Source organism: Ischnura elegans, chromosome 9 (genome assembly GCF_921293095.1).
Source record: "Ischnura elegans chromosome 9, ioIscEleg1.1, whole genome shotgun sequence".
In the NCBI taxonomy this organism is placed as follows: domain Eukaryota; kingdom Metazoa; phylum Arthropoda; class Insecta; order Odonata; family Coenagrionidae; genus Ischnura; species Ischnura elegans.
Window position 1 is genome coordinate 107457282 of NC_060254.1, and position 12075 is coordinate 107469356.

Sequence of the window (12075 nt, forward strand, 5' to 3'; positions counted from 1 at the left end):
GGTATCCGATCCGACTATACCCAGTAAGCATCATAAGGTTAAGGTTACAAATGAATACCTTCATATCTCCGAGCACCTTACGTATCGTGTAAATTTAGTTAAAAATAATGCCGCATAAATTTTTAGTGTTGAAAGAGGAAAATTTGATAACTGTGGAAAGTCCAGGAATATGTCTGCAACTCCACGTGATAGGATAAAAAAATGCCGCAAATTTTTTTTCTTTAGTTCCAATGCTCAAAATAGGGGTGCGTCTCCTACACGCCCTTTTACAGTATGTATTTCATTTGGGTGGTGTCGAAAACAAGCGGAGAAAATTTTTGAAAAACAGGCTAATAAGTAGAGGGTTTTAAACTTATTTCAATACTTTTCATAATCGAAAAACTTCATTTTTCATATAAATCTCTGGTAAATTCATGATTTTTCAATTTTTTTGTTTTCTTTTATGAAAGAAAGTATTTGTTTTTTTGTATTTTGGGGAGTGGGGGGGAATGGTGTGGAGCCCCCTGCCTACTTACGTCACTGATGTCACTGCTTAAAATTCAAGATATTTTACTACTAACAGAGCAAATTCTGTTATTTAGAAAATGTGATGATTGAATAAGAAGAGACCATTAGGTTTCACTCACTCACCTGTCATACACTGGCGTGGACACGGAGACCAATCTGACCATTGAGAGACGAGACAGTCCACTGGACAGGGCCTTTTGCATGGCCGAATCATGGTTGGCTTTGGCAGAGGCTCACATCTGCAATGTAATTATAATTGTTAAGAAGATTACTCTTTTATGAAGTCACCATCAATGAAAAATAATTTAAAAGACATGCATAGATCTGCCTCCACTTAGTATTTCCCTCTCTCTCCTTGAGCTCTATGGGTTATTTTCTAGGACTTGTTATTTTCTAGCTTCCAAGAGACCTGTATCTCAGGGCCAAAGCATCTCTCAGAAATTGATGTAAGTGTCCAACAGCAGATGCAGACGTGTGCTAAAAACATTTGGCTATCACAGAAGCTACTGCCAGCCACACTCACAAGCTAGCCAATTTCTCAGACACAATGTGCTCCATGGAAATTTACATAAAATGTCATTTTCCTGCACATTCCTAGAGACATGAAATTAATTATTACACTTACATGCACAAAGAGTCGATTATTGTTTCAATTCTTTAGCAGGTAAAGTGCATAGAATATTAACCTACATGATTTCACATATTATATATTATCAAAAGCTGTTCAAACGATCACAAAAGTTTTTTGAAAATATTTTTTGAGAAAAGAAATTAGAATCATTACTTTAGCTTATTTATCATTAACAAAACTAATGGCTGCTTTGCCAACCACTCCAAAATTGAAGGTATTATTGTTGAAAAATCGCACTGAAATGACTAGTTGCAGAATGGAAAGAGGGAACAAAATGACTGATTAAATAAGAAATTTTACTCTTTTGCTCTTGTTTTTTAGTAGAAGTCCAGAGATTGTAGCTGCTTTGCTTCTAATATCAATGGACAGAAAAATACTATCTGTCTGGTAAGAATATAATTATTTTACCCTTGTGACAAAGAGAATCGAATTTATAGGTAGGTTGAATTTTAGTTGCTCATAGAAGAAGATGACCATGCATTTGGATGCAACATTGCAGAAGTCCTCCTTTGTCATTTATTTCTTCTCTGACATCAGAGTTTGAGTTTCGACTCCATTACAGACCCTCTCAAATGCATTCCTCACACTCCAATGGAACACCACTCCCTAAATGAAGTCCTTCTGAATTAAAACCTTTCAAAGTTTTTCGCCCTAACCTTGTTGAAAAACGATTGGATCCATTGAATGCCTGTTACCATAGGCCAACTCATCCAGTAGCCAACCAGAGAAAATACACCCCTCCCAAAAATATTTCGTTACTCATTTGTAGCGACCCCGAAATGGAAGATTTCCATTTCCAAAATATGCATAAACATGTTGTTGTGTGACGTCTCAGAATAGCCAGCTATGACAAACTATGCCTCGGGATTTGCACCTTTTCACTTTTAAGAACGCCTAACCTTCCTCTTCCCCTTCCTTTCCCCTTCCCCTTGGACGAAAACATCCTGGTTCCACTTCCCTGTATAATGGCACGGTTGAGATCAGGAAATTGGTGCACACTCAGTGACTCAGTCATTGAGTCTCTGAGTGTGCACTCAGTAACTCATACTCAGTCACTGGTCACTCGTCAGCAGTCAGTCAGCAATGTAGCCATCAGTTGGAGTCGAAGCGCGGGCCGTATGGCCCGGGCAACCCAAGCGCCTCGCTATCCACCCGTGCCATCACCAGCAGCTCCTCTCCTTCCCGAGACTTTTGGTAATATCCTAAATTTTGGCTATTGTAGATGTACAAATTCATTATTACCTCATGCCTTTTGCTTGAGTTGATTTGGAAATTTGGTTTTTGAATAGGAATAAATTTTGGGTAAAAACTTTAAATACTTGTGAGTGATTATTCGCTTCCCGACACCAAGGGCAAGAACCCACGCAATTTATAGCGTGCGACCCGCGACTTTGAGGTGGCGGGCTGCACCCATTACACATTTGTGTCTCGAGTGCACATGACATTGGCTGTGAATGTGGCATGCTCACCTCCACTCTGGGACACGCCTCTCATTGTCCTCCACGCACCACACTTCCCGCTTCCTCACGCCATCGCCGCAAGATGTCTCCCTCATAGCCTCCTCCACACCAGCCTCAACCACCTCCTCTGGCCTCCTCTCCCCCCCGCCCCCACCACTTGCGTTTGCCACCGGCGTCAGCATGGGCAAATCCTCTGGCTGAGGCGGCACGCACTCCTGCCATGGCAGAGCCATCCACGAATAGCCGGTGCACGAGTGGACATTGCAAGGCTCCATCTGGAGCATCTCATCAGGGTCTGGGCAGGGGTGGCCTCCTGCAGGGAAGGATGCAAAAAGGGACACTGAAATCCTGGCTTCGAACCCAAGGGGGGAATAAAATGGTGGGCCATCCGAGTATTGACCTGCCTTCCCTGAGAGAGGAAGTTCTACACCTTAAGAAAGTTCTGCACACATTTACCAAAAGACAGGAAGCCATTTAAAATAGAAGCAATACTAGGGAAAAGAAACTGTTGCTGATATTTTATACCACTCTGGCACAATACTTTCACCTAAAGTAAACATTTATAAGTACAGTAGATTCCGTTTAATGCAGCCGGCAGCCGCTTAATTGGGGCAGCACTTGAAGAACAGAATCCAATAGAGGATTATCCCAGAATATTCTCTGCTTAATTGGGACTGCATGCCACTTTATTGGGCCATGAGTCGGGGACGTAGACTCTATACTCGCGACTAAATTCAAATTTTTTGTTTTCAGAATACTATTTTTTACATTTTCCTCCTTTGATTTACTCTTATTTTTCACAAATGATCCTATTCTTGCCCTATTTTGAAAGCTCTTGTTGTTATACTATCCGCAAGAGGATAGGACTTTTCTTTAATAGGATTTATTAAAAGACATTCATTCAGCGTCGCCCGAGGCTGTGAAAAATATTTTAACTAAATTGTTGTAATTCTTAAAAATGATAATTAATTAAATATCGCTGATTTATTAATCAAATTAATAATTTAATAAACTTATGTTGCATAATAAACATTCTTTAGTCTTCTTTCTGCAAATAAAAGTTTTTTATGCCCATATGCAAGAGAGTTCGCCTAATTGGGGCAGCTGCTTAATTGGGGCAAAGTGCACAAGTCCCGATATGTCCCAACTAGCTGGAAAAAAAGTGTGAAGTACACCAAGGCCCAAAAAACTCTGGAGACACTCAGGAAAGGGGGATGGTGGAATTACATATCCACTCCAGCTCAGTCGCCATTGTTGTCCAAGATGCAACGTTATATGCACAACGGACCAATACGTATTCAGCTCATAATTCACATTCGATACTTATCTCATGGATGATGTGTGACATTCATTGTGACGAAAAAAATAATTTTATGTGACTACTGAAGTTTATCATAAATGCTTTTAGTAAAAGTTAGAGTTTGTACATAATAGCTTTACATTGGATATGTATGCAAGTTGATGACTCATGACATAAATCATAACCAGGTGATACAAAGGATTTTAGCGAGCATTTCAATTCAAATTTTCACCATTATTTCCATAAAAATTTCAAAACTTAGGTGCGAGTAATTATACAAAGATATTCATGGATTTGGAAGAAGAATTACACCTGAAATTGCAAATCTGAGACACCAGACCTGCGCAAGCTGGTAGGTTTGAAACTCCCCAAAAATATTTAAAAGGCAAAATCTTAAGTGCATACCAAAACGCTGAACCCCCATTGAACAGTCCTGATGAACACCCCCTGAAATACCATACTATTCATCATATTTCATTATTTCTCCATATCATTGAATATATTTTGTCATAATACTTGCACCCAAGAATTTCAATGAAAATGGTGAAAAACTGAACTTAACACGTTGTGTAAGGATGGCGAGAATTCTCGTTATTTTTTTCCCGAACCTTCCAGACCGATGACGAAGATTCTTGTCATTTAGGCGCATCAACCAAAACAATTTTAAAGCGTACAGTACGTATTTGTTAGTACGTTTTCAGTTGTTGTTTGTTATTCATAATGAATTGATGCATAATAACGTTTGATTGGGTAAAGTTATATTCCAAACATTAGTTTTTTAACCATGTTTAAACCAAAGGCATATTTCCAATCTCAACACCGCCACCCAGAATTGGCGTTCCTAGGAATTTAAATACCCCAGTACCCAACGTGTTAAAGAGTCACAAAAATCTATTTTTGTGACAGTTGGCTGCTACCACCAACCTCAAAAGCCAAACAAACCCTTCCGTGTAAAATCATTCTGGTGCTGATGGGAACTTTGGCTGAGCATTGCAAAATTCACAAACTATTGATGCCATGATGCGAAGGGGGATGATTCCAATAGGGTAGTTTCCTATTATTTTTTTATTGTCTAAATCAAAAGATTATTACTCCTCGAGTACGTATTTCACACATTTAGATTTTTAAATGACGATATCTATTTTTTGCGATTAAATGAAAAGTGAAAATTTTCAAGCACGCAAAAACGTGACGCGTAAGTATGAATGCCAGGAAATCTCTCCGTGATACTTATTTCTGGTTCCCACTGCCCCCCTGTGAGGTGACCTTGAGGCGAGGCTTAGCGCTGATACGACGCAGGCTGCTAGCGGGTAGCTGAGTACCCTGCTGGCTGGTAGTGCTTGTCTTAAATAAGGATTATTAATACCTTATCAAAAGAAGAAAACTTTCCGACCTTAGCCAGTTTTAATAAGTGATTATTAAGACATGTTTCCCTGAGCCCTGTGCCTCATGCATGCATTGGTAACCTCAGACGATGTATAGCTCCTATCTTCTCGTGTAGAAACTAGGTCCCTGTGACGTCACGTGGAGTGGCATCGCATGGGCGCCAATCTGGCCCTTTTCAAATGAGGATAAAAATGGGCCATTGCCATTTATCTAAACCGCTATTTCTAAAACGAAATAATTTGTATATTATGAATACACTAATGGCGGGTAACGAATCGCAATCAATGCTTTTCGTTTTCTTTCATGAAGGAAACTACCCTATTGGTAAAGGGACGCAAGGCAAGGGGTTGTGGACTCACCAGGGCCGGCAGGGGCGATGACCGTTCGGTTTCGATGTCGCAAGGGTGTGTGGTGCGCGGAGGCGCAGGGCAGGGAGCAGGGGGACCAGGGCGACCAGGGGGAGAGGACGCAGTCGAGGGGGCAGGGCTGGAGACAACGCTCCTCGGTGGGGGGGCGGGATAGGCGGAGGCTGCCCTCGCCCCCAGACCACGTCACTTCCTCCTCTTCCTCACAAGCAGAGTCCGCCACCACGGGACCCATCAGCGTCGAAGTTGTGGGGTCCGACGGATCCTGCATATCCAGATAAAGAACACGTTTCAATGATTAAATGCTATTACTACATGATACATTTCTAGCCTGCCACATGAGCAGCAGTGAAAGTCAAATGATTTGCCATTCAAAAAAAAGTTCCCCCACATGGAGAATCAAACTGTGGACCTTTCACTTTCTTGGCCATTGACCACACTACCAGCTTCCTTGCCTCCGACTCATGGATTCAGTTCCTAGATGTAACTTGTAGTGGGAGACAGGCTTAAATATGATCCAGGATTTCTTTCTGGGGGGGGCACAAGGATACCTTGTACTGCAAAACAAACGTTAGGATAATGGGACTTTGTTAAAATCTTCCATATTTTTTAAGGGTCTTGGGTTGTCATGTGCCCCCGTGCCCCCTCCCCCCAGATCTGCCTATGGAGACAGGGCACCTGGATGGCCTAATAGTCTGTGCAGTAGAAAGCCTAAGTTCTGTGGGCCGATTCCTGGTCGGTGGATTAACTTCCCATAGCAATAAACGCAATCTTTTGGATGGAATGAAAAGATATGAATGTCGCTAAATTTGGAAGAAAACAGAAAACAGGACTGTTGGAAAGCACCTTAAATATGATCCTACCTATTCAACATATTAGGTCAGCATCAGGGGCACAAATGAACATGCTCCACTCAATCCATAATTTCAAAATACTGGTTCTGCTTCACTCCTCTAAGTTGCCAACTGACAGCTAAATGCTGGCTTGCTTGATTAACTGAAGAGCGTTTGCATTCGCAGTCAAAATCCTCCTCTACCCTCCCATTTCTATGCGTCTAGTGTAATTCTCAGATACTTTAAATAACAAGGAACGCAATTCAAAGGCAAACTCAAACACGTTTTGAGGACTAAAACGTGTCACTCGGGCACACACTTCCTCCAATAGGAACGCCATTTTAACTGCGTTTCCTAATGATTTGAGTCAGATTATAATGCCAGGTAATATGGATGACACTACCTAAGTCTCAGGATACTGGTCGCATAGCTGAGAGTGGGATCCAGGGTCCCTGGCGTTGCAAAGCAATCCAACTATCTGGTATGACCCTGGCAATCTCGGAGCCACTGCGAACAGTTAGGTAAAGGGGCGCAGTGCGAAAACGTTATGGAAAATCCCACTGTATGCATACCCGCGCGGCCCAATTTTATCAGATAATGGCGCTATCATGCTGAGCGTTTCCTTCCCGCATAAGGTGAACTCGGTCACTTAGAATTTTGGGAAAACGCTAACATACTACCGTTTACACTGAAGAGGATTCATACTCACAAAGATAAGATCCGCCAAATATTAAGTAACTAACGGTACAAGCAATGCCGGTGACAGTGCAAATGAGATAAAATCGATGATAGCTCTGACCAGTGGCGCAGTGAGGGGGGAGGTTTTGGGTGATAAAACCCCACCCTAGAGCTCATAGAAATTTTTAAGTTAAATCTATTTTACTTAATTGGATTAAATATTGCTTATAGAATAGTGTGAGGATTAATAAAATATCCCTCAAAAGACCGTAAAAATCACCATTATGAACCATTTATCTTAATTTTTTCCGGCGGAGGGCCTCCGCACCTCAAGCTTACCCTGGCGGGTATGCAACACCCCCAATCTCCCTAGTATTAGTTGCGCCTGAAACCCCCCTAGACTTAATTCCTGGCTGCGCCCCTGGCTCTGACGACGGCAACCGTGCCAGTTTTGCCGATATGCACGATATGCCGAGGCAGATGACCAGCACCTACAATGTGAACTTTCTTTCAACCAGTCGCATTCCGCCTTTTTTCGCGACGGATTACACACGTACAGCTTACTTTAAAATCTAGAAATTTTCCATCGATTAAAATGGAACAAATCGAGGGAGATCATCACGCTTATTGTCTATTTTGAAGTCAAAGGAATTGTGCCTAAAAAGACTAAAAAATGATGAGTACGACAAGTGAGCGCTCGTGAGATTGAACCAACCCGCGTCCAACGAGAGATCGGGTATTCGTGAAACTCCACCGACTCGCGGCGATGCGCGGGCACGACGTATTTCGCGGTCGTGTCGCCGCGCAGTCGCCCGGCGCACGCCGTCTTCGCTGTCAACCGCCAAATGACTGGGCATCAGCGCAGCGAAACGTCGTCCGCTACCTGTCACCGCCAGACTTCTTTTTGTGTTTCAACCTCGAAAGGGAATCGAAAGGCGGACATTTCGACAGCATCAAAGTGAGGCTTATCAAGGCGAGCGTTCACACCGATGAGTCCCAGGATGCTTTGCGGGCGTTAAAAGACGAAGGTGTGTCGACGCGGATGGAGATTGCTATTACAAAAGGGCTTTTAAGTTTTTTTTCACGGATTGGTGCAATAAATATTAAGTATTACAATAAATTAAATCATAAATTTTTAATTCCAAGCTTTTATTCGAACTAAAAATAAAAAAATAAAGCAACCTGCCTTAGCTCGCTGTCAACCGCGAGCGAGAACCAAGCTGCTGGTCCCACGCCTAACTTAAATGAAAGACTATACTCACATATTCAAAATCAAAAACATGGTGGGTATGTTCTTTACATTCGATACTGGAGTGACAGAGTTCATCATCATATAATTTGCTATTTTAGTTTTGATTATATTCGAGATTACCCAAGGTACAGTGGTTCATTTTCTTCTACTTAGTTCGCTAAAAATGTGGGATTTATATTAATATTTAATTTATTTTAATATTGATTTCTCAATTATGTTATAAAAAGGAACCCTATAAGTTCACAAAATACTTCTACAGAGAAAAGTGCGAAATGGTTAAGCCTAACACAATGGAAGAGGCGCAAAGCCAACTTCTAAAAAACATTAGCAAATATATGGAAAAAGTGACCACCCCGTCAGAATTCGAACCTGGAATCTCAACTCGTTGTCTGAAGCGCTATCCTATCCAAAGCCAAAGAAGAATAAAATCATTAAAACATGCGTCGCAGCCGAGTGATTAATACGTACGTTAACTGCCGAAAATGGTGGCTGCTCAACTGCTTTTGAAAGCAGAGAGATCGCTTAGTTATGATTTGTCTTCTGGTTTTGATCTCCGTAGAAAATTTCAAGTAGATAGAAAACCGGTGAAAGGGTAAAATTTGAGTTGCAAGATTTTGCCCGGGAGGCCAAACGTGCAAAGAGTATGGGGGTTCAGGGCTAACCCTTCGGGGATACAACGCACCGGGGCCGGGAACCAAGCCAGTGGCTTACACGCCAGATCACCCGGGGAGGGGCTGGAGAGGAAGGAAAAAAGGAAAGAGGCGCCGTCGCGATTGGAGCCCGACGACGCCTCTGGGAAAGGATAGGAGCGGAAGGAATGGGACGGGGAAAACACCTCAGCGCTATAGAAGCGAAGAGGGCCCTACTATAAGCGAAATCAGGCAGAGCCATTAATATTTTAACGATCTTGGAGGATCATTCTATGAGGAAGAATGATTCAACGATCAGATCGTTAGATGACAGACCAAACGTACAGTCAGACGAGAATGCGATTTCATAAATGCGAGACATGACTTTGGCGACAATGAATGTGAAAAGTGAAGGCAAGCAAGTAGGCCACTCACCTCTTCCCAGTTCTCGGAGCCTCTCTGATCGGAGACGAGGTCGGCTGCGCCTCGGGTGCCGGCGTCCGCTTGCAGCGTCTTGGCGTCGTCCGCGTCGTCCAGCTTGAAGAGGGCGCGGCACCGCACTTCCCGCGTCCGCTTGCCCTCGCCGCACCGCGTGACTCCGGGGTCGAGGACGCAGGGCCCCCAGTGGCGCCGCGTCGGGTGCGGCAGCCACGCGTGGCACGACAGGAAGCCCACCGAAGTGGTGTGCGCGCCGCTCCCGATCCCGCCCACGCACGACTGCACCTCCCGCTCCGCCGGGCAATCCACACCTGCGGGGCTGGATGCCACGAGCACGGGTCTGATGCGCTCGCGATATCCTTCAAAAGGAGAGCACGAGATGGCAATGGCGAAGGCTCAGTAGAATGGAGAGTGCAAGTCAAGAAGAGGGCTCCATTCAAATGAGAAGTATCAACTATCAGCTGGGAATAATACTAGGGCTGTGCGAGACTCTCGACCACCCGAGAGTCTCGACGGTCGAGACGAGGATTTCATTTCTCGGCATTGCCGGGACGAGACTCTCGTCGCGGTCGAGAGTCTTGACGAGAGTCGAGAAGTCTCGCCCCTTCGAGATTTCTCGACACCCGTCGAGACTCTTGGCTCCTTGAAAAAAAATAAAACTTTTTCTATTTTAGACCTTGAAAATAATTCAAAAAAGATTATGTTAAAACATCTTATATATTTCCACAACTGAAAACAGTTGTAATATAAGGTCGAAATTGACAACTTAAGCATATTGTGCTATTTAAATAACCAAAATTGACAGGTAACCATGAACCTTAATTACCATAAATAAATATTGCAAGAAGATATATAAAATTAGACCATGAACTCTTCTTTTTTGTTAATTTACCAGTGAATGTTTCTTTTTTATTAAATTAATATAATGAGAAACATTGATGTAACCCTTTTACATGCCTATGTATCAAAATTATCAGCTCAATTTCATTTTAAGCCCTGATAATGGTTTGTAAATAAACGGAGACGTCGGAAAATTTTACATTTTAATTTCAAGAACTACACTCCAAGATTCAAATTTTATACTAAATATTGAGGTCGGGAAAAGGAAATAATTTTTTTTCCAAATTCCTCGTTGGTAACTCTATTAGCATCGTGCATACTATTTAAAAAATTGCATGCAGTGGGTAAATCATTAAATAAAATATTTTTATAATGTGAATGAATCCTTAAATATCGTGATCCATATCAGTCGTAAAGGATACCTTAGTAAACCCTATCATCGACTGATTGCGGTATTCATCGGAAATTCTCGCCTTGCCCGGGAGTCTCGACCGGTGTCGAGAAATCTCGAAGGGGCGAGACTTCTCGACTCTCGTCAAGACTCTCGACCCAGGCGAGACTCTCGCCGCGCCCAGAGTCTCGTCTCGACAATGCCGAGAAACGAAATTCTCGTCTCGACCGCCGAGACGAGACTCTCGCACAGCACTAGTTGATACCCACGCAGGAATCAAGACAGCAATTCATCATGTCGTAAGGAGAACGGGGAGAAAAGAAATCTTATGAAAACCATGGGAAAGTGCAGCCATTCCGCTCCGCCTGAAACATTTCGTTTATTTTTAGTTTTTAAACTAATAATCAGTGAAGTCATGGTAAAATTAGTAGTGATGGAACGCATTTTTATTAACTTTTTTAGAAGCAAAATATTAATCCGTGTGTATTCAGTAAAAGTTATTATTCAGATTTTATAAAAAATTTTGTTTTTGTTACGAATGTGTATTTAAAAGAAATTTTGGGGTGAAACGAAAATAGCCCCTGTTCTAATTTCGTTCATGCATTCGCGCAATTCCGCACGATTTTAGAAATGAATGCAGCTCTAACCTGCGCAATTCCGTGCCCCGTGTAAAACGGTCTTTAGAATCAACGACCATCGAGGAAAATATAATGAATGCTAAGGAATGCGATGAAAATGTGGATGGAGGAGATATTCGAAGACATACCTGCATGCGGAATACAAGCAATGAAATAAATTGTCCACTTAGTGGTAAACAGAAAATTTTAAAAGATAGTCAGTCATTGAAACCAGAAATTTCCTAATTGAGATATTTTGGAAAATTTCAAATATTAACATTAAGTCATGGGTGGCTTTGGGACGGGAGAGGAGAAAGGTTTTGTGAACGGTCATTCCGTGGAAGTCTGCTTTCTCCATCTCGCAACGCTGAGGGCAGCAGTCGCAAACTTCCTCTCGTGAAAATACAAATATTTGTTCCCACTTTCCTTCGCGTGTTTTCTCAAGTTGACGAGTTCAGGGCCAACTTGGAAATTATTTTCTCAATGTACGCCTCATAGCACTCGTCCATTAAGTTCACAACTACAGCAGTCGCTCACAAACTACAATATTTTCCCACGAGAGAAAATGAAATATGCTCGGATTCGCTTGCTTTCCAAGTATTTCCTCGCCAAACGCAAAACATAACGAAAAGTTTGCAAGTTCTCATGTAAATGTGGGTACCTACTTGATTCAACTTTGTTTTGCGAAGTCAGAAACGTGAGCTTATGAAAATAGGCCGATTCCACAGATGGGCTTCTCCAATCATAT

The 12075-nt window shown here is 42.4% G+C and overlaps 1 protein-coding gene across 1 annotated transcript in view; it reads right to left on the minus strand.

The window, feature by feature from the left end:
• Nucleotides 1–12075, minus strand: part of LOC124165207 (thrombospondin type-1 domain-containing protein 7A-like) — a 1035737-nt gene that overhangs the window by 121653 nt on the left and 902009 nt on the right. Inside the window, exons 16-19 of the mRNA XM_046542486.1 lie at nt 9477–9838; nt 5644–5914; nt 2608–2911; nt 631–746 (exon numbers count right to left, since the gene is read on the minus strand). Of these exons, the coding sequence (XP_046398442.1) occupies nt 631–746; nt 2608–2911; nt 5644–5914; nt 9477–9838 (1053 nt within the window). The remainder of the gene's footprint in view (nt 1–630; nt 747–2607; nt 2912–5643; nt 5915–9476; nt 9839–12075) is intronic.